The 26,246-nt window shown below is 55.7% G+C and overlaps 1 protein-coding gene across 1 annotated transcript; it reads right to left on the bottom strand.

Annotated features, from left to right (window-relative positions):
* Window positions 1-650: 650 nt before the first annotated feature.
* Window positions 651-9,419, bottom strand: LOC111152128 (proline rich transmembrane protein 4). Its single transcript, XM_022510434.1, has 4 exons — window positions 8,768-9,419; window positions 8,578-8,682; window positions 8,120-8,239; window positions 651-2,476 (listed from the first exon to the last, which is right to left on the bottom strand). Exons 1-4 carry the CDS (start codon window positions 9,417-9,419, stop codon window positions 651-653), a joined length of 2,703 nt encoding a protein of 900 aa, XP_022366142.1.
* Window positions 9,420-26,246: the final 16,827 nt, after the last annotated feature.

Below are 26,246 nucleotides of genomic sequence, written 5' to 3'. Positions count from 1 at the left end.
CCCAGGTGTGAGATGAAGCCTCCCCACCCAAACACGGCTTGTCTTCCAGTTCTGATGGAATGGCTGCTGCTGTGGGCTGATCTAAGCTTTTCCAAGAAGATTAGACCTTTCTCTGAAAATATTTTATTGATAAATTAACTCTGGAAGCGCTCACCTCCCACCCAACTGCTGTGGAGTCTCCTGGATGGGCCATGGACCCTTCAACAGGGAAGGATCGTGTGGAGGACAGGGAGTCTCACTCACACAGGAATGGGATTCCTGGGTATGGCACAGGTGGGTGTGGGGACTGAAGCCAGTCTCGAGGTCCTTGGAGGACAGCCCCTCTCACTCAGCACCAGAGTGGGGAGTTGGTGGTCAGGAGTGGAGCACCTTGGAGCTTTATTGCTGGTGAATGCCAAGGCAAGTGGGACCCCTGCCAGCCTAGAATTGCAGCAGAGGGCATCCGTGCCCAGGGCTCCAGGGGAGGTGGCACTAACCCCAATCAACAGAGCCTGGCTGCTGACCCACCCACCCAGCGACCCCTGGATGGGGAAGAAGCGGGGAGTGGTATCTGAGCCAGGCAGGATGGGGAAAGGGCTACAGTGTGCAGGTCTCAGGCAGAGCAGGCGCCAGGAGGGGTCGTAGGCTGGGGCGGCCAGGGGGCCGCCTCTTCACAGGTCTATGGTGTCGCTGCCCACACTCAGCTCGTCGATCTGTCGACAGGCGTCCAGGAATTGCTCCTGCAGCAAAGCCTCTGCGGCCTGCAGCTCGGGAGTAGGCTCTGGGGAGTCGCGGGAGGGTGGGGACAGGGCCTGGTAGGAGCCTGAGCCGGGGAGGCTAGGGCTGCTCCCCGAGGGTCGCGGGGGACTGAGGACGCAGACCAGTGGACAGCGTGGGGGCCTGTCGGGGCTGGAGCACAGTAGCATGGACGAGCTGTCCCGCGAAAGTCCGCACAGTGAGCCCGAAGAGGCGCTGCTGCCCATGGGCCAGGCCCGGGGAGAAGGGAGCTCCAAGGGCACAGGGGAGCCAGGGGCCTCCTCAGACTTCCCCTTGGGCCCGACCCCCATCTTCGTCACCAGCGAGGTGGTGCGGTAAAGGCCGAGCCCAGGCGCGGTTTCCCCGAAGGCAGGGCCCTGGAAGAGGCCGGGCGTGAGCAGCGCCTCGCTGCAGAGGGCCTCCTCAATGCTGCGCCTCAGGTTGATTGGGGAGGGAGGGCGGAAGTCCACGGTGTAGTCGCTGCAGGGGGAGGAGGCCGGAGAAGGGGCCGGGTTGGCCGCCGCGCCTTCGAAGCCCCGGCAGCCGCCTCCCTGGAGCAGGAGGTCGGGGCCAGGCCCTGCCAGAGCGCACAGCTGCAGCAGCTCCGCGTCGCCACGCGCGATGGCGCCACCAAGGGGCTCCTTGTCCGGGGGCCCGGTGACCCAGCCCCCGGGCAGCAGTGGGGCTGCGTGGCCCGGGGACAAGCGGAAGAGCTTGGCCCAGCAGCGCGGCGGCACACGGTGGCTGCTGAGCGCCGGGTAGAGGCCCAGCAGCGCCAACGGGATCGCGACGCCCACCTCGCCCAAGCGCAGGCCTAGCTGGAAGGCCCACCAGGGCCAGGGTCCCTCCAGGCCAGGCTGGCCGCCATAGCCCAAGGCGTGCAGCACCTCGTAGCCCTGCAGGGCTCCGCTCAGCAGCCCGAAGGTCCCCGCCACTGGGGCTGTGCGGGCCGCGCGCCGCCAGGATTCCCGCGGGGCGAAGGGGCTGCGCGCCTGCGGGAGCGGGGTGGGGCCCTTGAAGCCCGACCCTCCCAGGGGAGCTCCGGCCCGCCGCCGCCGTCCCCCCCAGCAGGAGAGCGCCAGTAGGAGCCCGGAGAGGAGGGCGGCGAGGAAGGCGTGCAGCCCGCGGGAGGCGAGACGCAGAGGCCGCAGCGGGCGGTGGGCTGCGCTCCCGACGGCGGCGGCGGCCGCCAGCCCCAGCCCCAGGAGCAGCAGCGCGGCCAGCCCGGCGGGACACCGCGGCGGGCGCGGCCGGGCCAGCAGCAGGCAGGCCAGGCCCAGGCCGGCAGCCAGGCAGGGCAGCGGAAGGTCCTGCAGCAGCAGCCAGGCGAGCGGGGGCAGCCGATCGCGGTGCCCGTAGGCGTCGTAGAAAAGCGGGAAGGCCCGCGTGGTCCCGGCAGAGAGCAGGAGCAGGTCCAGCAGCGCCAGGCAGGGGGCGCCCGGCGGGCAGCGCCAGGGCAAGAGGGCTAGGGCCAGCAGCGCGAGCACGGCCACCAGGCCGAAGAGCGCTCCTACCCCATATACGTGGGCCTCCCAGGCCAGGCCCCAGCGAGCTCTGGCCTCTGCCCAATTGGCTTCCAGGGTCAGGAAGAAGAGGGGCAGCGGAGCCACAGGAGGAGGCCCTTCGGGTTCAGGCAGTTCTCCCATGCGGCAGGACCCTGACCCACACTCTGGCTCCACCGAAGACTTCCCAAGGCTGGCAGGAGAGGAGTCATCTGGGCCAGAGGTAGGGGTAGTGCGGTCTGTGGGCAAAGAACATTCGTCTGAGGCAATTGTACAGCCTTCCCCTGCCTTCCCCACAGCCAGTAGCTTGTGTACCAGAGAGTCTTCATAACATCTAGGACACACGTGTCTTTTTATCCCCCGCTCAGGGAACCTGATGCGGGATTCGATCCCAGGGGGATCATGACCTGAGCTAAAGGCCAGAGGCTTAACCAACTGAGCCACCAGGTGCCCCATACTTGTCTTTAGTAGAGATTCACCGGTCTCTCATCCTCTTGTCTTCCCCTCCCCATCAAACTCTTCAACTCTCATCCCTCCGGCATCCCTAACCCACCCTTTGCTCTCTGCTGTTTATTTCCGCTCATCACTCTGCGATTCTACTGAAAAGGGGTTTTCTTTTTATATGTATTTTATTTATTTATTTATTTGAGAGAGAGAGTGCACATACAAGCTGGGGGAGGGGTAGAGAGAGAGGAAGAAGCAGACTCCCCGCTGAACAGGCAGCCCCATGTGGGAGTCTATCCCAGGACTCTGGGATCGTGACCCGAGCTGAAGGCAGATGCTTAAACGACTGAGCCACCTAGGCGCCCTGAAAAGGGTTTTTCTTAAGAAGCTACAGAATTTTACTGAAGGAACTGGAGAAGGCCCCTCTATTCAATCCTCCCACCACAAAGTAAGCTTCATAAGAACAAAGATTTCTGTCTGTTCTGCTTACATCTGAATCTCCATGCCCAAAATGGGGCCTGGCTCAGAGCAGGCACTGAGCAGCTATTTGTTGGATAAATGAATCCTCTTATTTCTCCAATGAAGACACTGAGGCTCTACAGAGAGGCAAAGCGACTTATCCAAGGTCACAAACTGGCAGATCTCAGAATCCAGATCTGAGTACTGGTCTGAGCCCCTTCTCACAATTCCAGAGTTTTTTCATAAGACTAGTTTGCTTATCTCTTATACTGTACCCCTAACTCCCAATTCCCACCTTGGTGCTAGGAGAAACATCCCCTGCCCTTTTTCATCTGCTTCCCCCTTCCCCCATCTCTTCAGGAAAAGCTCCTACACCCACATGTGGACACATGCAGCAGTGGGGGTGGGGGGAGGGGGAGGTGAGACACTCCTGTTCCCAGCATCTGAAGAGAACACAACCTTTCCCGATCACTGGCCTTGCTGTCTGCCACACCCCCAACCCTTAGTTTACCCATGGCCATGGTCCCCATCCCAACTCAGTCACAAAGTCATTCGTCCAAGGCTCTTAAGGTACATGCCCCTTGAGTTCTCACTCCACTTTATAGAAGTTGACATTGAAATGGACTCCCCTGGGTCTCGAGGCTACCCTTGAACTCTCCAGAAGGAATGACTGGGGCGAGCACAGCGGGATAAGATGCCTTCTTAGTGAATAAGCTTCTCAGGTGCTCTAGGATTTGCTAACTTAAGCTCCCAGCCCCAGTCTGGTCTCCAACACCTTGCCTACATCCCTTCGGAAAAGGGAAGTCACAGGGCACCAGAGGTGGCTCAGTCAGTTGGGTGTCTGAGTCTTGATTTCTGCTTGGGTCATGATCTTGGAGTCATGGGATTGAGTCTGCTTGAGATTCTCTCTCTCTCTGCCCCTCCCCCACACACGCTCACTCCGTCTCTCTCTCTCTGCCCCTCTCTCTCTAAAATAAATAAATATATCTTTAAAGGTGGGGGAGGGGGGAGTCAAGTAAAAGAGGATGAGGAGTAAGATCCCTAATTTACTTTCCTGGAGCAAGAGAAGAGCTAAAAAGAGATCCAAGGATTCTTCCCATGGCCAGGCAGCAAAGGAAGATGCTTCTGGCTCAACCTCTCCCTCCTCCACCTAGCAAGCTCAGCAGATCTGCAGCTGCAAATGAGTATGAAGGGAGAAAGATGGTGGGGAAGAATGGAAACACCCTGGTGAGGGTGGGGAGGGGCACAGAAGGCAGACATAGGATGAGGAAGGGAGGGTCTGCTGACAACGAGACTCCTACCCCAACCACCTGGCCGTGCTCCCGCCTGGTGTCAAGCACACACTACAGGAAGACCCCAGATGCACTCCCACCCCAGGCCATGCCAGTTCCTGCTAGGAGCATGCAAAACAGCAATCCTGAGTACCAGGCTTTAAAGGGGTGGGGAGGGGGGTGTGTGCAGAAAGCGGCTCTGGAGAGAAAGAGGGGAAGACAGCATCAGACATCTGGAGAGGGCAGAGAGGGAGCAGCCATAAAATTAAGTCTACACAGCTCGCTGCCTCTTACAAATGGCAGCAGGGGCCCTGCTTCCCCTTCCATCGCCTTCCCCAAGTCTGAGATGGGAAGAGTCCCTTCTGCCTAAGGCTGTTAAGAGGATAAACGTTCGATGTGGCCAGAGCTCTTCGGAGTGCCTGGTGCGTAATAAGCATTTGGTATGTGTTTGGTGTTGGTATCATCATTATCGGGTAATGTTTATCACTGATCAGTCATCAGCTTGTGTTCATGTCACAGTGACTAGTTCTGGCCTCAAACTAGTTCTTGATCTAATCAACAAAAGATTGTTGTCTCTTGGGGCGCCTGGGTGGCTCAGCCAGTTAAGCGTCTGTTTTCAGCTCAGGTCATGATCCCAGCGTCCTGGGATCAAGCCCTTTGTGGGGCTCTCTGCTCAGCGAGGAGTCTCCTTCTCCCTCTGCCTGCTGCTCCCCCTGCTTGTGCGCTGTGTGTGTGTGTGTGTGTGTGTGTGTGAAATAAATAAATGAAATCTTTTAAATAAATAAAATCTTAAAAAAAAAAAAGACTGTTGTCTCTTAGCCCATACTAATCTTGCTTAGAAAGGCAACACATTGTTTCATCTTGTGAACCCTATTTAAAGAACACCCTTTAGTTGGACTGACTACCCCTGAACACTTAAGGAAGACGCAGCCATGAGTTAAATGAGGTTCATTCAGCTGGGATGTTAGCAGCAGTTTGATGTTAGCAGCATCAAAAACTTGCAACCCCTCTATCAGCTTCATTCCTTTGTCCCCTCTGACACTCTGGCCCAACCCACTTCAGCAAAGTGGATGACTTTGCTTGGCTTTTCCTCAGTGTTGGCGGGCTCTGCAGAAAGGCGATGGGACTGTGCCCAGGAGGGCTATGGCTGGAGCCAGACTGCCACCCCTCACGGCCTCCTCTTTGCTCACTGAGCAGACAAGCACAGCTCTCAGAGATCTGCTCTGCCTCGCCTTCTTCCAGCTCCACTTCTTACCCCAGAGCCACAAGAAACCCCATCTCTCACCTCTGTCCCCCAAGCAACTAGGGCAACTAGAACAAATTTTTAATGTGACTAAGAAGCCAGGAATAAAAAAGGAAACCCAGAAAACAGACAAAGCACAGGCAGAGCTAAGGTCTCAAAGGAGGTAGTTTTGAAGTAGGAGCATTGCTTTCTTGGGGGGAGGTGGGCCTGCCCTATGGACTCAGGTCTGGGCCATGTCGTGGATGGAGACAGGCAGAGAAGACCCAGCTTCTTCAGCCTTGGAAGAATCCGTTTGACCTCAGTCCCCTGTCTCCCCACTTGAGGCTTCCCCAGAAGGAGCCCTCAGTATCCCCCCAGAAGATAGTAAGTTCCTCCGATCCCTCTCCTGAGCAGCCCTCTCTTACAAGGTGGTCCCCCTCTGGCCCTGTGGCCCCTCTTGACCTCATGGGCCAGAAAGGAGGTAGGATGTCAATGTGAGGGATTGGTGAGGTCATAGCTGGCCAGCGAGGAGTCAGGGAGCGGGGCCTGCTAGATTTATGGAAAAGTCAGGCCTGATTATGTACCAGCTGCCCAGATCAAAGGGCTGGGAAATCACTCTCCCAGTAGAAGTGGTAGCCCATGCAGCTGCCTGGCCCCATTCCTCTTCCCCACCCCCTCCTCTAGGATCATGGAAGATTGATCCTCTCTGTAATGGTAACTGACATTCGAAATATTTAACAACTATAAATGGCACAGATAGCAGCCAATAAGAACAGATGTCACCAAGGGTGGTCTAGGAGTAGAGGGGAGGGCTCAGGGGGCTAAGGCCAGTGGGTACTTATCAACTGGGTTGAAAGTCTTTCAATATGTAAATGACCAGCCCAACTTCTCCTCCCATGGTGTACTGGCTGGATACTAGCTGTCCCCCAGGTGATGGGAGCCTAATGCAAGAGAAGAGACCTAGATTCAAAGCTTAAACACACCTAGGTTAGAAAGATCCTAGAAAAGACACACAGAGGCTCTTTTTGTCCCCTAACTGCCTCACACTACTCCCTACACATACTGCTGGCTAGAGCAAGGCCCTTGACCTTCTGGCCAAGGGGCCTCTAGCCCTCCTGGGTTTATCTGAGAGAAAGAGCCAGGAAGTGGCTGAGTTCCTGCAGCCATCAGTAAGGAGGGGGGAGGGGTGGGGCAGTGAGCTGGGCTTCCTCTGATACTGTCCAGACTCATTAAACCTGCCTGGCCAACACTGTCACCAAGGCTGACAGACTGCCAGCCAGCATCCTTCCCCAGGGGCCACAGAGCCTGCCCCCCCCCACCCCAGAGCAGATCCTGCCACTGCTACACACTGGGCTGAGGGGAGAAGGGTCAGCAGCTTCCCCCCACACACACACAAGCTCAGGAGTACAGCGACTGCTTGGGAGGGAGCTAGAGTCAGGTTCTGTGTTAAGTCTGGAACTGGAAGAAACTAGGAGATCAGCGGTTTCCACAGCTGAGCTGGTTCCTCCTGTGAAGTGGCTGAGAGGCTTTGCAACAGTATAAAGGCTTTGCGGAATAAAGCTGGGCCTAGAGGTACCTCTCCATGGCTCCCTTGGCCTCACCTACTAGAGACTCTCCCTGAGTGTGCCCCCTGCCCTGTGGGTTGAGCTGGTTGGCCTTGGGACCAAGGGTACAGTGTTAGGTAGGGTCTGGAAGTGAACTTGGGATGCCGTAAGGGAAAAACCAAGGTTAACAGCTCACCCTTAATAAACTTCTGCTTCATGCCCAGCCTCCTGCCAGGAGCTTGCATTATCTGGAAGCTTCATGATAACAAGATAGGTACTATTATTAAACCCTCGATAGATGAGAAAATTCAGCCTTGGGGAGGTTAAATAACTTGCCCAAGTTCACCCAGCCAGTTAGTAAGCGAACTGGGATTCCAAACCAAGTCTCAAGATTCCAGAGGCCCTGCTCTTTCCTCTGCATCACCAGCTGTCTATGCACATATTCGGAAAGGTTTCCTTGAATAAGGATGGCATCTGTCTACTCAAAGTCTTCTCTTCAATGTCTTCCAATGAGGGGCCCAGCTCTGCTCATAACTGACAACATGTCGTGTCAAATCAGACGGCAAAGGAGAGAGCCCCCAAGGTGGATGGTGCGGGGTGGAGAGGCAGGCCAGGCAGACTGGTGTGAAGGGTGAAGTTGGTACTGAGGCTGTGGGAACCAGGAGGGAGTTCCTGTATCTGTCTGCCTCTCATACATCTGTCTACATCTTGCTTTGCCTGGGATTACAAAACTCTCGGAGGACTGTTACTTAACTCTGTGTGGGACTGCCCCCAGTGACACTTGTTCTCAGACCGTTAATATATATCTCCATGGTGGTGATGAAGAAAACGGTGATTATGATGATGAGGACAAGGAAATAAAAGAGTCCCAGAATGCAGATGAGTGGCTAGTACATAGTAAGTGCTAAATAAACGTCAAGTTCAAATGAATAAGACACTTACCTACTGATGCTGTTGCCATCGTGGCAGAGTTTAGGGAGGCGGCTGGGTCCCACGGGCCTGTGCTTGGGAGCTTTCTCTCCAGGGGGGACGGGGGCGGGGACAGAGTGGTGCCAAAGAACCCTGCAAAGGGAGCACGTGGGGTTCAAGGGCCATACTACCAGCCAGCCTTGGCCTCTGGGGCTTTGGAGAAAATCCTGTCCTTCCCCCAGGGCTTACGCTAAGAGAGCCAATGTACACCAAACAGGAATTGTAGCCACATGAATGCTGGGAGCTAAGCTACTAGAACTCAGTATGGCAAAGAGGGCATTTCCCCATGGGAGCAGTGGCCCGTGTCCCAGGCCCTGGGAGCAGCAACACAGAGTCAAAAGAGAAAGGGAGGTGCTGATTAGGCCCACAGCACAGTGCCTGGCACATAGGATTGTTCCCTAAGTTTTCGTTGCAGTGAAATCAACACTCACCTGGAGAATCTGAAACTCTAGACGCAGAGCTTGGGGATGGAGTTGGTCCTGGAGGGCTTGGGCCTGAGAAGTTCCGCAGTGGGGACAAAGTAGTGCCAAAGAAACCTGCAAAAGGAGCCCAGGCTGAAGCTTCCTCCTACCTGCTAGGCTGCCCAGCAGGGACTCTCCTCCAGACGGGGTGGGTACTCACCAAAGGGTCCCAGGCGCCCTGCAATCTCTGCCAGACTGGCCCGCAGGCTGGGCAGCAGGGGCAGGGTCCGATGCCCGAGCGTGGGGGCTGCGCCTGCCCTTAGCGCCATGTCAAACTTCAGCTCCAGCTCACTCTGATGGAGCCTGGGAGCACTGGACAGAGGTGCTGTGGCTGTCAGAGCAGTGTCCCAGGTCACAGTGCCCATCCTGGGCTGATAGGGAGCAGTGGGCCGGTCAGTGGGCCCAGAGAGGGGGGAGGTGGACTCTGGAGACAGGGAGGAGGCCCAGGGAGTAGAGCTGCCTTCAGCAGAGCCCCACTCTGGGGGGGAGTTCCCAAGGGAGCCCACCAGCAGTTCCCAAAGGGGATCAGTCCTCAACCCACTGGCCACCTCTTCCTCGGGCTCCCGGCTTGGCCCAGCAGAGAGCGGCTGGGTCTCTGTGACTGAGATCCCCCAGGCGGCAGCAGGTCCCCGAAGATGGAATTTGAAGTTCAGTCCCAGGTTGAGAGACAGCATAGAAGCCTCACTCTGAGGTGGTGGGGTCAGAGTGGTGAGAGGGACACCTGGGACGGAGGAGGCAGGCTGGGGGCCCACTGGAACAGCAACCAGGACCCAGCAGAACAGCCCCAGCCCCAGACAGCCCTGCCCTGCCATGGCCCCACCTGGCCTCAGGTGGCCACAGTGGGCAGGGCGCTCAGTTCTTCGGCACTTTTTGAGCCTGAAGGTCCTGGAGAGAGGAGAGGCGCTATGAGCCCTGGCTGCCTGGGGTTGGATGCCTGCCCCCCCCCCTCCCAGAGAGACTGCTGATCACCAAGAAGCAGGTGGTGGGGGCGGGACACAAAGGGCTCTGCCCAGGGAGAGTTGCCAGCTCCTTCCTCCATTCAGGCCCCAGACCACATCTCTCACCGGGATCTCTCCTTCTCTTCCAGCTAAAGCCCCTTTCCCTAAACCCCTGCCTCCCCTACCTGCTCACTCTGGGGACTGGGGTCTGAAGGCGACCAGCTGCCCCTATCCTCTCCCAATAGCTGAGGGGGTGGACTCGGGTTCCCAGACTCAGATCCCTTCCTTCCCTCTCTTCTCTCCACCCGCCCACCTTCAGATATTTGCTGAGGCCTACTATGTGCCAAGCACCCTTCTGCTGATACAACTGTGAACAAGCAAACCCTCACAGAGGAGCTTGGGCCTGCTTCCACCCCCGACTCGGGCTCCAACCTAAGGTGCTGGCACTCTCTCCCACTCAGACCCCTGGAACGCAGGCCCTGGGAGGGGCAAAGCACAGGGCTGCGTGATCTGGCCCAGCGGGAAAAGGCAGCCAGGCTCCAGCCAGAGAAGCAGGGTGCGCTGGTCTGGCAGAAGCTGGCCCATTCAGCCTGCCCCCTTTTTCCTGGGGCTTGGCCCTGCTCCCTTCCCCTTAACCCTAGAAGTATTGGGGGGAGGGGCCGCTTGGCCATCGCGGGCTTCCTGAGGATGATGGCCAGGCAGGCAAGCTAGGCGCGGGGCTGCTGCAGTGGAGTCCGACCTCCCCGCCCCCCCGAACACCCCCTCCACGCACACACATCTGGTGGGGGAAGGGGAGGGTAAGCCAGGGGCACACGTGCACCCGTCACCCTTACATCACACACACAGCCACACCTAGCACCCGAGACACACTCACCCACTCACCCTTCACACACCCTGCACACACACGTGTACACACACACACATCCGATTCTGCCGAGCCCCCTCCCTCTTACAGGGGTTCAGATCCAAGCTCTGTGAGCTCCCAGCCTTCTCTCTCTCTCTCTCTCTCTCTCTCTCTCTCTCACACACACACACACACACACACACACGCACGCACGCCCCTCACAGACACGCACAGTATAGACAGTCACACGGAGGCGCACACACACCTACACACACATTCACACACTCCGTACAGACACATCACACACCTTCGTCGCCCTACACACCCACCCACCCCTCGAAGGCTCGCTGGCTCTCTGGCTCCCGCTGGCTCTCACTCTCTCCCTCTCTCCCCCTGCCCGGCCCCGCCGACCTGCTCCTCCGGCTCCCTCCCGCAGACGGGTCTCCTCTGCCAAGTCCCCCGAGAACCGGAGGTCGCGGCGGCCCAGGCGCCCAGCTGGACAACGCTCCGGCGAGTGTCGCCGGTTCTCTCGGTCGCGCCCGACTACCCCCTCGGCACGTCCCGGCGACCGCGGCTACGCCGCCAGGCCACCTCCGGTCTGGCCCACAGCGCTGTCCCCCGCGGCCGGCCGGGTCCGGCTCGCAGCCCCGCACTCCCTCCCCGCGGCGCCGCCTCCTGGCTGCGCGCCCCGCTCCCCGGCAGAGCCGCCAGCGCCGGGCTCCGCGGCAGCAGCTCTCTGACCGCCCGCCCTCCCTCCCCGCCTGCCTCCCTCCCGCCCGCCCCTCCCTCCCTCTCCCCTCCCCCTCCCACCCGCGGCCCGCCCCCCACCCGGGCAGGCAGGCGGGCGCGCACCGCAGCGCCCCGCGCCGCCGCCTCTGTGCCCGTCGCCCCGACGCGCGCTCATTCACCCCGCGCTGCCCATCCGCCACGGGTGCGGGCGTCTCGCTCGCAGCCCGGCGCCGGCAGCCACGCACTCCCCTGGCGGCCGGTCATGCGCATCCACGCGCCCTCCTTCCCTGGGAAACACAGCCGTGGGCCGGAGTCCCCCGCGCGCACACGCCTGCACACACCCGCGCGCGCGCGCGACCCCGCTAGCTGGCCCCGGGACGGCACCCCAGGCAAGAAGAGCCGCCGTGAGCAGAAGTGTAATGGCTCATTAGTCCTCACCACAGTCCTCTGGGTGTCCACGTTTCACAGGTAGGTTAATTGAGGCTCGGAAAAGTCCCAAATTTGCCCAAGATTACACAGCTCGGCAGGGACTTGTACCCAGTCTATGTGCTGCCCGCTCCACAACCTGGTGGCTTCCAACAGTTGTACCGCTACGCGGGAGGGCCTGCAACACTTCACAGTTGAACTGCAGATTACCCATCAGTGTGTAACTTTTTTTTTTTTTTTTACTAAAACCGATCTTTCAAAAATACTCAGAGTTTCAGAAATGTCTGCCAGGAAGAATGAATGGTAATCTTCAGCTGCATGTGAGAGATGGATTATAACCAGTCTCCAGGAACAGAGGAATCAAAGAATGTGCAGCTTCAGGAGTATAGGAGAGCCCAGACCAAGGCTAACCCTGGGTTAAAGATGACAAAGGAGCAGGGAGGTCACTGTGGATACTCTATGGACCCTATTGGGCTGTCCCAGTGACTGGCTTAAGCAGTTCCAGCTCATCTGTGTTATCTCGACTCTCTAAATCCCTTCAAGCGTTCCTGCAAAAATGCTGATATTTAAACGTATGGGGAGAACATAAGACAGGAAGCTCCCCCACATAAAACTGTCCCTCAAAATCTAGACACCCTGCTGTGTGCCAAGCTTCGTGCTAGATGCTTTAGGAATATCCTCACTTATTCCTCATCACAAGCCACAGAGAGAAAAATTATTGTCACTGAGCGATGGCCTTGGATGTGCCTCTGACCCCGGGTCCATCTCCACTTCTCTTGCTGCTCTGTGAGGTTGGGGGTGGCTGTGTTGAAAGAGTTACTGAGGGCAGATTCTGTCTCAGTCACAGAGAGTTTGCAAAAGGGTCTCACAGAGTTATAGAAATTTCACGTAGAGAGATACCCTGGGTAGGGGCTCAGTGAATATCAGATAAGTGAATAATGACACCAACAAAAAAAGATGAATTCTGGGCTCCAAGTGGGCAGTGAGATGTGTTTCAGAAAGGCATCGAGGATTCATCTTTTTTTTTTTTTTTTTTTTTAAATCACAGAATTCCCTCAACTGATGTAAGATAAAATCAGGCAACAACTGATCCTCTCTCCCGGGAATGTCAACGATGAACTCTGGTTTGTATTCTGGGTCCCTAAACAAAACATTGCAGAGGGCATTCCTGGGATGCACCCTCTGGGATCACTATAGGATCTCTCTCCTAGTAGGGAACTCCTCCAAATCCTCTAGGGGCTGCCTGAAGCCTGCTTACTGGGACCCAGCCTCTGGTTTTCTCTCATATACTTAATAAACGTTATCCTGCTAGAGACATTTCCCTTGAATCCTCCTCATAGAAAGGCTCATTTCCTGCTAATCGTGTTCACTTAAAGACTTTAAATGGGAAACCAGAAATAAACATACCCCAGTACATTAAAACAGCAATCTTCCATGACCACGTAGAGTTATTCCCAGGGATTATATATTTTTTAAATATATTGGAAAGGGAAGTTAGGGTTCTGAGTTCAGATGATGATTAAATACGTATATCTAATTTCACTTCCTCCTAAAACCCCACTAAAAAAACTTCAATAAAGAGATTTTAAAATCAAGAGATAAATCCTCAAGGATGGAGAGAACAGGAAAACAGACAACAGCCACAGAATTTTTGAAGCAGGATGGCAAACGGCCATGCGGTTACTGACTTATCAGCCCTGAGGAAAAAAAAGACATCTCAGCTAGCAGTGGGGAAAATGGAGAGCCGATTTGATTTACGCTGAGGGTTCTCAGAAGACACAGGAACTGGCAAGCCAAGGGCCCTCTGGAACTGTGAAAGAGGTTGTTAAGATTAGGGCCAGGATAAAAAGCAGTTAGATCCTTAGATTTCTACCCTAACTCCAAGCCAGTGGGCTACAAGTTCCTCGCCCATCCCAACCAGAGTCTGGAAGATTTTCCCCTGAGGAAGGTAAGGTAGAGGGTATCTAGATTGAAGAAGCTCCAAACGCAGTTGTGAACAGAGATACTCTACTGAAAATGCTGGAAACAGGGGGATTAAGTGACCATGTCACATGGGACGCTGAATGCGGAGGCCCCTAGCCTTCTCCTACTATTGGGCTCCCAAAGAGCTGGGAGTAGGACCTTTGCCCTTTGGGCAGGAAACTGGAAGACTCTACCCTAAGGTATTTCACAAGCCCAAGAGGAAACTGACATACAGGTTTTCCTCAAAACAACCCAACTAGATCACCCTACAGTGGCGAATCCAACCTGTGAGTTGAATCAGGGTTTTTGACTAGCCGTCTCACCTTCCACAACCTTAATCATGGCCAAAAGTTACCAGACATCCGGAAAATTTCTTTTCTTTCCCTTTTTTTTTTTTTAATATTTTATTTATTTATTTGTCAGAGAGAGAGAGAGAAAGCGCATGCACAAGCAGGGGGAGCAGCAGGCAGAGGGAGAACGAGGCTCCCCACTGAGCAAGGAGCCCAATGCAAGGCTTGATCCCAGGACTCGGGAATCATGACCTGAGCTGAAGGCAGACGTTTAACCGACTGAACCACCCAGGCATCCCCATCTGGGAAATTTTCTAATGCAAAGAGAGACAAAACAAACAGCAAAAAGTAACTTGCAGGAAACAGGTTATACAGAGATCGAGGAGTGTCAAAAGCCCATTGCTAATGTTAGAGAAGTAAGACAAGCTAGTACATCCATAAAACAAGAACAAGATTGTATACAAAGGAGCAACCAGAACATAGCAACAGTGAGAATTATGTCTTGAAAAATAAAATCATGACAGCGGCAACAAAACATCAGTAGAAAGATGGGAAGATAAAACTGATTAAGTCCCCTTAGGAAGTAAAGCAAGCATACTAAGAAAATATAAGATTATATAAATACATATATAAAGACAAAAGATAAGAACGTTCGAGGACAGCTGCAAGAGTTCGACACTAAGTTAACAGAAGCTCCAATAAGGAACACACACACACACACACACACACACCAGAGGAAAATGCAAGGGAGGAAATCCTCACTAAACTAATTTGAGGACATTTTCCAGAACCAAAGGACATGAGTTGCCAGCTCATTAAAGGTGTGTCCAGCCCTGTAGATGAAAATAAAGTCACACCAAGGCAAATTAAAGAGAAGTGTCTAGAAACTTCCAAAACAAAGTAACACACAAAAGGGTTGTATACAAAATAACATCCAGAAAGGTTTTGGATTTCTCAACTGGCAAGGACAGAAGTTCAAAGCAATGCTTTCAAAATACTGAAGAAAATTTACTTTCAAACTAGAAATTATATCCGTTCAAGCTCTCAGTGAGGTAGAAAGACAGGATATATCAATTTTCAGACATAGAAAATTTCAAAATGTTTACCTCCCTTGTACAGTTTCTGGAAAAGCTACTAGCGAGAGTGTTCTAGCAAAACCAGAAAGTAAACCAAGAAAGCAGAAAACGTGGGGTGCACACAGGATATCCACCACAGGAGAGAGGCAAAGGGGCTCACTTGGAAGACAATGAAGGGAGACCCAGGAGGTCAGCTGTGCCCCACAAGAGAGTTCCGGTTGGAGCCTTGTGACCAACACAGAAGACATGCTGACAGCTGTCATCACCAAGATCTTCGATGCTGGTGTGCCATCTTTGGAACCTTGGGTCAGAACTCTCTAGGTGAGCCTACCCCAGTTCCTCTGTGTCCTTGCCTTGTCTTGGCCATGCACAATGAAGCTACTTTTCTCCCCTCCATGCCCCTCTGCCCGCTCAGGAAGTGTTCCACTTTGCCCTGCTCCTGAAAGGAGAGAGGAGTGAGCTCAGAAGCAGAGAGCACAGAGCTCCAAGTGGCCTCCAACCCACTGCTCTGGGTTTCCCAGGACCCCCTTGTGGCCCTGCCCACGGGCTTTTCCAGAAAAAGTTCTTGTAATTCTCAGAGGAGCCAAAGCTATACCAAGAACCAGGGGCTCTGCTCAGCATCCCTTCTCCAGGAAGCCTCTGCCTAGTACAAGACCATCCTTTCCTTTCCCAGTTAGGTTATTCTTGCTCCTTGCCCTTGTTTATGAATACACACAAATGTGGTGAAACTGTACGTAAAAGCTCTGTGGGGCAGTCCTCCCCCAGGAGGTCAGAGCATCCTCCCAGTGTCCAGAAGGCTGGTGCCTGCAGGTGACTGCCTGTTGTCTATAAGAGAAATGAAGAAAAATGGAAAGGAACGGGAAGCAGAGCAGGGAGGGCAAGAAGAGCTGGGGAATGGAGATGGGGACCAAGGAGCCCTACCTTGCTCTGCTCCCCATCCTTCTTCCCTCCTACTGCTGGCTCCTAGGGTCAGGGAGCTAGGGCAAGCTGGTGGAGGGTCCCTCCAGTGAGTCCCTGCATTTCCTCTCTTTGCGTCTTTAGCTCTTGGGGATTAGGGTGGATAGGGCTGGGGTCAGGGAGGTCTGTTGCACACATTATTTTGTAATTAAAAAGAACAAAACAAAACAGTGCTTTAATCTTTTGACAATGACAGCTGTTCTCTAGTGTCCTCTTGGTGGGTCTGTATCTCCGTTTCTTCAGCCCTTAGACTTAACACAACCCTATTGTTTGCCAGCCTATCAGATTCCTCATTTGTAAAATAGGGATAATAATGGTCCTTCCTTCGTAAACTTACTGAGACCGCTGAATCAGTTAGTGTGTCTGACGTGCTTTGAACACTGAAATACCACACCAGGGCTGACTACCGTGTTACTACGGTGTTAGGGCTCCAGGAGGGACAAATGAAGCTGCTGCTGGGAATGAGGACATGGGGAAGTTGGGGGGCAGTGGACAGAAGAGATTGGTGAGGGCTAGGGGAACAGGAGTGTGGTGGGGACAAGTGGGAGATGAGAGTGGCAGGGGGAGGAGGCTTCCTCCCAGGGGCTGGGCTGCAAGATCCCCGCTGGCCAGCAGGGAGAGGTAAAGAGGTTGGGGCCGGTAGGAGCTGGGATGCCATCTGCAAGGTTGATCTGTTTAAGTTTTATAGGGCAGAGGAGGCCCCAGGGAAAAGTGTCCTGGTTCTCACATCCCTGTGAAAAAGCAGACGCGCTGCTTAGGAGCCGCGGTCCCCTCCTCTGGACCACCCAGGCACAAGATGGGGGTGGCCGTGAGGGGACAGGTCCCGGGCTGGGCCACAAGCCCCTCTTCCCACACAAATGCACTGGAGCAAACTCAGCGGGGCTTTGGCTTTTGACAGCCTGAAGGCTTCCCACAAGTGCCCCAGAGAACTCAGCTGTTCCCCCCAGCAGGGGCGCAGAGACCCATAACCCTGAGCCACTTCTGCCCATGACCCTCCCATCCCCACTCCTCCCAGGCTTGGAGGACAGGTGGGACAGGTGGGAGCAGCCGAGGGGCGTGCAGCACTGAGGGGGGACAATGGCGCTACTAGGTTGACACCCCTGTGAGGCCTGATCAGGGTGTCCGTGGAGGGAGCACCCCCCCCTTTAGGCCAGAAGAGGAGCCAGCAGCCCCAGCACAGGTCCCATTCCCCTAGCTCTCCTTGGCAGGCTGTCCTCATCCCTGCTTCCACCTCCAAGGACTGGGGAGGAACCTTAGACCAATCTTTGCTCCTCATCTCAGCCCTCCTCCCCTGCTTCCTGAGACTCAATGCCTTGGTTATGTAAATGGCAGGATGGCTAAATGGCGAAGTTGATGCTGGGGACACTCAAATCTCACCTCCCAGAGGGCCTGGGCTGGGCAGGGAGTGAGGGAGGGGACCTTCTCTGTGGCTGAGCTGCAGAGAGAAAAGAGACGAAATCTTCTGGATGCCCTTGGGTCCTTTCTCTTTCCCTCACCCGCCCCTCCTGTCCTCTCTCTTGGGCAGTGAGTGGGGAGTTCACTGTACAGCGGGGACCCACTATATACTTCACATCCATACTGTGGGGATCCACGCCCCCCTCCGAGGAACGGTGTGAGATAATACTGAGGGGTTCTGCATGGAGTAGAGCGAGGCTCGTGGTAAATGTTGCGTACATACCCCCTTAGCTATGGAGGCAGTGAGCATAGGAGTGCAGGCTGTGGGTGCACCGACTGGTGTTCTGTTTCTGCGCCCTGTGCCCTGCTCCCGACACAGGCTTGTTCCCTGGTCAGCTGCCTGGAGGAGGGAAACTGGAGGAACTCCTTTGGGAAACCTCCAGGAAGAAGGGTGCAGGTGAAGAGGGCAAACCAGCAAATTCCATTGCTTCCAGTTAGTAGAGCAGATTGCTTAAAACACACTGGTTGTTTTACAAGGTGAAATGAGGCATTCATCGAACTCCATCCCCAGTTTTGAGATCCTAACAATGCATCTGAAGCTGTCTTATGGGGGAACCAGGAGACCTGTGTTCCAGTCCCGTGGGCAGTGCTGTGAAGAGTGCTCCACCCCTTCTCTCAGGGCTGGGCCAGGGCTGATAGGAGGGTGAAGTCATGTCTGCAAGGGCAGTGACAGGAAAAGCTTGGAGGATGGGGCTGCTGGGAGACTCAGGGCAGGCAGGGACTTGGAAGGTGATAAGGGAAACCAGGGGTGAGGGAAGCCTGCTTCATCCTGGTCTCCTGGGGAGGACTGTGCTCCTTCCTGAAGTGCCAGACTCTGCCAAGAACAGTGCAGAGTAGGAACATGTCCTCCCAGCCAGTGTGCATGTAGGGGACCGGGGCAAGGTTGAGGAGTCAGTAACATGGGAGGGAGGGCAGACAATAGTATATTACAAGATCGAAAGAATATGGAATCATTGAATGGGTGCAGAGGAGAAGAGAGTGAAGGTGAGTCCTTGAGAACCATGCTGTTCTGTGTTTCCCGCAGACCAGCCCCACATCCCAGCACCTCCTCATAGCTTCCCCTGGCCCTGGCCACTGGGGCTGAGTGAACCCTGGCATCGAGCTGGTTCAGAGAAGGAAGCCCAGGAAAGGGAGGCAGGAGCAGACCCTCGAGCAGGCCTTCTTAATCCTTGGAGAGTGAGCCCTTTCTCAGGATCTGGTGGGAATTCTGCTCCCTCTGCCTAGAAAAATGGATAGACACAGAACCTTACACACCCATGATGGGGGTCATAGATCCTGCAGAGCCCGTCCCTGAAGCCCAGTCCACAAATCCCATCTTTCCTTCTATCTCAACATTGCCCACGCCCCTCCTCTGTGTCCCACACCAGGGCCCTGAGGGTCTCAGGGCTCTTCCAGGCCAGACCAGGATGCAACCCCCAGGTCTTGGAGCCAAAGCAAAGGGCTTCCTGGAGGAAGCAGCTCATTTCCAGTCTGAGGAGGCAGCCTTGGGATGGAGGCAAGCCCACAGGCTCTGGAGTTGGCCAGGCTCTTCACCTATACTGTGGGGATCCATGCCCACCTCCGAGGAACGGTGTGAGATAATACTGACAGGGTTCAGCATGGAGTAGAGTGAGGCCATGGCAAATGTGCTATAAATACCCCCTCAGCTGTGGAGGCAGTGAGCATCCTCACTGGGTCCTAGAAAGTTGGATAATGGCCCTCCAAACATGCCCACATCCTAATCTCTAGAATCTGTAGATATATTACCTTGCATGGCAAAGGGGACTTTGCAGGTGTGGATCCGTCAAGGGTTTGAGATGGGGAGATAATCCCCGTGGGCCCAGTGTCATCATAAGTGTCCTTATAAGAGGGAGACAGGAGGGTCGGGGTCAGAGCAGACGTGCAAACGGAAGCAGAGGTCAGAAAGACAAGGGGATTAGAAGACGCTGAGCTGTCGGCTTTGAAGAGGGAGGAAGTCTCCACCAGCCAAAGAATTCAGGTGGCCTCTAGAAGCTGGACTAGATAAAGGATTGTCCTCTCCAGCCTCCAGAAGGAACACAGACTGGAGGATCTGCTTCAGATTTCCAGCCTCCGGAAATGTAAGTTAATAAATGTGTGCTGTTTTAAGCCATTCTGTTTGCAGTGACGTTACAGCAGCAACAGTAAACTCATACAAGACGTCTTGCCTGGAGGGACCAGAGCCCATGGGGGCAAAGCTTTGATGCAGGAGGGAGTTTGGAGAGGAGTTTTTGCAGCTGGGCAGGGTAAGGAGTGGGCCTGTGATGAGAGAAGAGGGCCGGGCATGGAGTGCTCAGCCCGTGACCTCACCCTTGGCCAGCCACAGCTGCCCTGGCATCCGGACGCCTGTCAGCCTGGGCTTACATGCCTCACTGGGCCAGAAAGGGATCCCTGTGTAGCCAGGCCCCAGGCAAGGGTGGGGGTGTGGCAAAGAAGGCTGGTGCCAGGGGAGGGAGCCCAATCAGCCCCCGGGCTATAGAAGCCACACGAGTGGAGGGAGGAGGCCGGTAGGGGCTGGCAAGGTTCCTGTCACCCAGGGCCCCACCAGCTCAGTCCTACTCTATTTCTCTCCAGAGGGGGCAGGAGCATTCCTTTCCTCTTCTTTTTCCTTCTTTGCCCCTGGGCTCTCCTGGGCTCCCCTGGGAGAGAGGGAGGGATACAGAGTTTGGGGTCAGAGAGCAAATGGCTGGGTCACAATTGGCTCAGTGGTGGAGTAGCTGGGCCGCCTTGGACAAGTCACTTCCCCTCTCTGAGCCTGCTTTCTCCTCCAGAAAAGAGGATGGTAATAAGCCTCTAGGACATGGGACAGTATTAAATGATCTAATGCATGAAACACAGTGCCCAGCATAGCATCAACCCTGTCTTTGCCTCCTCTGCTTGCTGTACTCACGTTAGGTGACGAATATGAGTTCTATGATTTCATTCATTCTATTCAACAGGTATTTCAGAGCAAGGCTGTTTTCCATGATGAAAACATTACAAAGGAAAACAGATCACATATATACTAACACAGAGTATGTTTGTGATGTGTTATGGAAAACAACAGAAAAGGAAAAGGAAGTGCTAGGGACGGAGGTAGGGGAGTGGTTTGCTGTTCTGTGTATAGGGTCAGGGAAGGTCTGTCCAACCAGTTGCTGCTGGAGCGGACGCCCAAAGGCAGTGAAGGAGTGAGTCGTGTGGATATCTGGGGGACCCAGAAGGAACAGGCCTGGTGGAAGCATTTGAGGTCAGCAAGGAGGCCGGCGTAGTTAGAACTAGCAAGGGGAAACAGATGGAAAGCAAGGTCTGCTAGAGGGGACTAAATGGTGAAGGGCCTTGTACACTGGATTTTACTTTCACCCCCAGGGAAGCCCCTGGACGGTGTTGAGTAGAAGCATGAGAAGAACCACCTGGGCCATTATGTTGGGACGTCTCTGTAGGGAGGCAACACCGGGGCCTAGGCAGGCACCGATGCAAGAGGTGACAGTGGCCCGGACTGCCATTGCTGGGGGACAGACTGGAAGAAGAGACCAGACCGAGGACATATTATGGAAGCTCGCCAACAAGATTTGCTGATGGATTTAAACACAAACATGAGAGAAAGAGGAGTGCAGGGTGACTCCATGATTTTTGTTTTTTATCTCGGCAACCAGAAGAAGAGAATTGCTATTTTCTGAGATGGGGTCGATTTAAGGAGGATCAGGTCTGGGACGATGGTGAGGACGTGTGGTGATTTATTTTATGTGCCCACTCGACTGGGCCACAAGGTGCCCAGATGGTTAGTCAAACGTTATTCTGAGTGTGTCTGTGAGGGTGTTTCTGGGTGAGACTAACATTTGAATCTGTAGACTGAGTAAAGCAGATTTCCCTCCCCAACGGGAGAGGGCCTCATCCAATCTATTGAAGGTCTGAATAGAACAGAAAGGCTGAGTAAGAGAGAATTTGCTCTCCCTGCCTGTCTTCGAGCTGGGACACTGGCCTTCCCCTGCTGTTGGACGTAGACTCCGACTGGATCGTTCTCCTGGTTCGCAGGTATCGGTGCTCGTTCATGATTATGTTCAAGGCGAGATCCTATTTGATATCCTGACGGACATGAGCAGCAAGCAAGCAAATGCCAGCACAACACCGCGAGAGCAGATCAGATCTTTGAACTGAATTTGAATCTTCCAGATCTGTCCCTTGACCCAGTTGAAGCCGGCCTTCTCTGCACAACTGCTGACATGGAGTCCGTTCCTGCACAGTCCTGGATGCCAGCTTCATCCTTCTTAGACCACTCGCCTGTCCTCGGTTTCCCTAGAAAGTTCACAGAAGCTCCAGAATTCCTAAATCCCCTCCCTTCCACCTCTGTGGGCTTCAGACCGAGGGGAGCCTCAGTGCGAGGTCAGGGGAACCCTGAGCAGAGGGGTGCCCCACGCAGGCTGGGCCAAGGTAGTAGCCCTGTCGCAAAGGGCAGATTCGTCTTCAGCTCTCTTCACCCACGCCTACTGCTCCCGGTCCCCAGCCCCCTCCTGCCAGCTTCCTTGAGGGACTTGGGACACCATGCTCCCCAGGAGGTAGGGTGGAATGGAAGGGAGGACATCTGGGCCCTGCTTCCTAACTGAGCTCACCTCTTGTCGTCTGGCGACTTGGGAAGTCACTGTCTCCCCAGGCCTCATTTTCCCCATCGGTAATCAAGGAATATGTGCTGCTCCCACCTCATGGGATTGCTGAGGATAAGACGAACCCACCACAGAGCTGCTGCTTGGTCATAAATGGCTGCGGAAAGCAGGCCTTTTAGACTCCTCTCCGCCCCCCCACTCTGCCCCCCCAGCTTCTCTCCTTTCTGAGAGATTACTTTACTCCCGTGCTCCTCCTGTCCTTCAGAAACCAAATTTTACTGGGGATGCTGGCAACCAGGGAATGGTTGCCAAGGGCAGGGCTTTCAGAAAGGCTGCCTGTTGCCTAGGAAACTGCCCCACTCCAGGGTCCCCGAGGTCTCACAGGTCGGCGGGTCCTGGCGCCACCTGCGGGACGCAGTGCCACACTGCTCCTAAAGCCTGCGGAACCGGGATTCCTGCTTCCTTTCCCAAGCAGGGAATGCGACGGCCCCCGCTCTTCTACCCCCAACATCTCCACCGTAAAAAGTCCTTTTCTCCTTTATGTCCCTAGATATTCCCAGAGGCAAGAGCCATGGAAAGGAGTTAGAGGCACCGTGGACCATGGGAGAGACCATCCTTCCCCACATAGAAGGACGGAGGGGAGGGGAGCAGGGTTCCTGGTGGCGTCAAGTCCAAATGAAGTTCCTCCTCTTGATTCCCTGAAGCCCAGAACACGTTTTGTTCCCCCCTAGCCCGTTTCGTAGGGAAGGAGCCGTAGGGAGGAAGACATCAGAGTTGGGAGTGGGAGAGTGACAGGCTGGCTCTTGACAAGGACCTCACATCACTGCCACCTCTGGCTCCCTTCTTCCTTCCCCGCCTCTCCACCCCTGGTGAGCCTCATCCTGGCCTCCCTTCTCTTGGCTTTCCCTGAGAATCCTCCCACCCACCCTGACAGCTTGTCAGAGAAAGCTCTGGTTGCCTCAGATGATCCTGCCTCAGACTAACCCCAGGGGGCAGAAAAGAGAGAGAAGCAGAAAACTACTCTGAGAGACCAGGTCTCCTGAGTTGATCTGCCACCTGAGGCAGCCCCTACCTGCCCCTGGCCACTCTGAGACGACCCTGGCCTGAGAGATGAAGGGTGAAGCGGACCTGATGTGCAGGGTCAAGAGACAGGATGCTGTTGAGGTGCAGGTGGGGGTGGGGGTCTCTTCCTTCCCTAAGAGAAAAGAAACTGAGGCACCTTTTCCCTCTTCCTAAGTAGAGAAACTGAGGCACCCAGAGAGGGAAAGGCTGGTCTCTACCTGTCCCAGGCTAATACAGCAACCTCTCACCCACCTGCCTCCTTCCGACTAGCTGGGCTGGGGAGCACGGCTCACTTGGGAGCCAGACACCAAGCTCTCAGCCCAGAGACTGCTGTTGTCAATGGCCTTGAGAGGGGTGGGGCAGGAGGTTGGGACCAAGGTCTCTATGGTGCCTGACCCTGACTGTCTTCTGTCCGGAACTGCCCTGGGAGGAAGGTGCGGGAGGCTGGTGAAAGTGACTCCCACACTCTGCAGGTGAGGGGCCCCATCCCGGGGACAACAGGTATGGGGAGCAGGGTTTGGGAGCTGGAGCCTGGTCAGTGCTGTTGGGGTTGTGGAGTGGTGGACAGAATTGCCCCCAGCCCCTGAGTAAGGAGGGGTCCATGTATAAAGTTGGGGGGAGAGGCACCGACCCAGAGAGGCTGGGGTCGGAGTGCGGCTCCCAGACGCCAGAAGGAATCCTGAAGGAACAAAAAGCTTAGTTCGAGGGTGGAGGGAGGAGCTGCATCTCCCCCTCTCCCCAGGGCCTAGAGAGGGGTCCTCTCTAGACCCCACTCCTGGATGTGAGGAGATGGGGTGGAGGGAGAACTGAGGGTGGCGGAGTCGTACACAGCTGGGGTGCTGACCCCTCTCCTGGCTGCCCGCCCGCCCACTTCCTGATCAGCACTAGAAGCACAGAAGCTGAAAGAGCCCTCAGAGGACTAGTGCAGCCCCTCCCGAGCCACGGGTGAAGCCATCTGAGAGCCCTGCCCTCCACAGGCAGATGCGGGGGAGAAGGTAGAGTCGAGGGCCACCCACCACTCTTCCATCCGTCCTCCAGGGTGGGCCAGCCACAGCCCCACGGCTACCCCCCAGCTCTCGGGCTCTGTTCACCTGCACTGCAAGCCGCACCTCCCAGGGTCCCCTGGGCCCCCGCCAGCTGCTGCTGCTTCTGCTCCTGCCCCGGCAAGAACAAGTAACTGCCGCTCTCCCTGGCCCGTGGCTTTGAGGTGCAGGCCACGGAGAGTGTGCCAAGCCACTTCCTGTGCCAGCACCGGAGCCCAAGGTGGGCCGCCTGGGTGCTGGTGTCGCTGCGGGCCACTGGGACCCTGGCTGGCTCCCTGCACAGATGCAACCACTCATGAGGCAAGACCTGGGGTGCCGTAGCAGCGAGTCCTGGGGCCTGGGCAGCCACATCTTCCACGGCCTGGTGGCAGGCACCCTGGGCCGCACAGAGCTAGGCGAGGGTGCCGGGTCTGGGCGAGGGGGCGCCTGCACCTCATGAACCAGGCTGGCCTGTGGGTGGACACATCCTGCTGACTGTGGGGTCTGTGATCTGCATCTGTCCCAAATGTGGCTCTGGACCACATCAGTGTCCATATGATGTGGCCTTCCTCCCTAGAGCAACTGTCCCCTTGTCCCACCTGGGCCTGAGTGTACTGTCCGGGCCAGCCTGGCATGCGTTCATCTCTAGCCTCTGTTCCTTTGCAGAAGGGGAGGGCAAATAGGGTGTGCTAAGACTAATTTACAGAGCGCCCAGAACCTTCCACACATTCTCTCACATCGCTGCAATGAGGTCACGAAGTGGGTGCTGTGTCATCTGAAAGTCTCATGGCACATGCTTTGGCAAGTCTCAGAAATCACAGAAACTGGATTCTCCAATTTCTTCTTACAACAGTGATTCTCAAGCTTAGGTATGCATCAGAATAAGTCAGAGGCCCAGACCCTATCCAACCTCAGGGAGCCCGGGCTTCTGGGTTTGTTCTTAGCTTTCCGGTGGGGTTGGATACGCACCAAAATTTAAGGACCGCTGTGCCTGAATTCCCTCTAGGAGCACCAGAGTAAGGCTAACACACCTCAAGTAACAGGAAAGTCATCGATCCGAGGTATTCTCCTGGTCAGTTCCGATGGACCGCCGGGGTCTATCATGGAAGGAAAATTCTCCCTTTGAATCACTCACACCCTTGATGCCGGGTGACTCCGGAGTTCTCTAAAAACCCTTAGATCTGGCCAAGCCGATTCCTGTACGGTTTTTGTAAACCGACATGCAGGACAAACTATGAGGCACAGCCTCGTTTTGGTCCATCCCCTCGCAGCTTCTACCATCCTCTGGTATCCATGGATCCTTCTCCCACATAGCTGGGCCACCTTGGACTCTTAGGTGCTCACTGAGGCCACAGACTCCAGGGTTCGAGGCCTCTGCGGACTCTCAGTGACCCAGTCACTTCGCAGCAACTCAACCGGCTCTGAACCCGCCCGACAGTCCTGCTCAGCAGCTCTTTCCTTCTCATCCCTGAAGACGCCACCATGAAAGGCTGGCCCCAGACCAAGGGGCTCTTTCCGGAAAGGTCTGAGGGCCGGCAGGTCCTGGCAGGCAGGTGGAGAGGAGCCTGAGGCAGCCCCTCCCCGACAGTCAGGGGAATGTTTCCAGCTGTTCACGAGCCACAAACTGGGTTTTGTTTCTACAGCCTCTGCTCATTCCTGCCCGTGGAGCACTCGGGCCATCTTCTTGGCTTACGTGCCTGAGTGGTGTCTGTACCTGGGTGGCTTGGCTGTGAGACCAATGCCCAGTTGCAACAGAGGCAGAGGAAGGCAAGGGGAACGCCCCAGGACCCCACCGCCCCCCCGTCCCCAGGAGATGCAGCAGCCCACGCATAGGTGCCATCCCCACAGGGCGGGGTTTGAGGCTGGGACTCGGGGTCTGAGAGCAGACGAACTGTGGGAGCTGGACCCCTCCACCCGGTACCCACACACGGGTCTCCGCAGATGAAGGTGCCGGTCAGGGCTGCAGCCCCACTCTGCGCCGCCTGTGTCCGGGCTGCACCGTTTGGTGTCGTGAGGCCGTGGTGGGGACTTGTGGTCGGCCACCAGGGAGGCTCCTGACATTCGTCTTCTGCGGCCTCGGTGGCCCCAGGCAGCAGGGGCGTAGGCCCAGGCCTGGGAGACCCCTCTGCCTGGCCATGCGGCCCAACTGTGCCAACAGCCCCTAGAGTCCCACAACGCCCTCCTCCCCTTCCTGGGGAGGCTGGGCCTAGTGCCCCCCAACCCCACCCCAGCCCGGCTCTGATGGGGGCTCGGAGCTACCAGGATGGGGGCCAACTGCCCAGTGGACAAGAGGCAGAGACAGGA

This window comes from Enhydra lutris, unplaced genomic scaffold (assembly GCF_002288905.1).
Source record: "Enhydra lutris kenyoni isolate GAN:26980312 unplaced genomic scaffold, ASM228890v2 scaffoldscaffold27, whole genome shotgun sequence".
NCBI classification, from domain to species: domain Eukaryota; kingdom Metazoa; phylum Chordata; class Mammalia; order Carnivora; family Mustelidae; genus Enhydra; species Enhydra lutris.
Note: the sequence above shows the minus strand (reverse complement) of the source record. Positions and strands in the feature narration are given on the sequence as shown.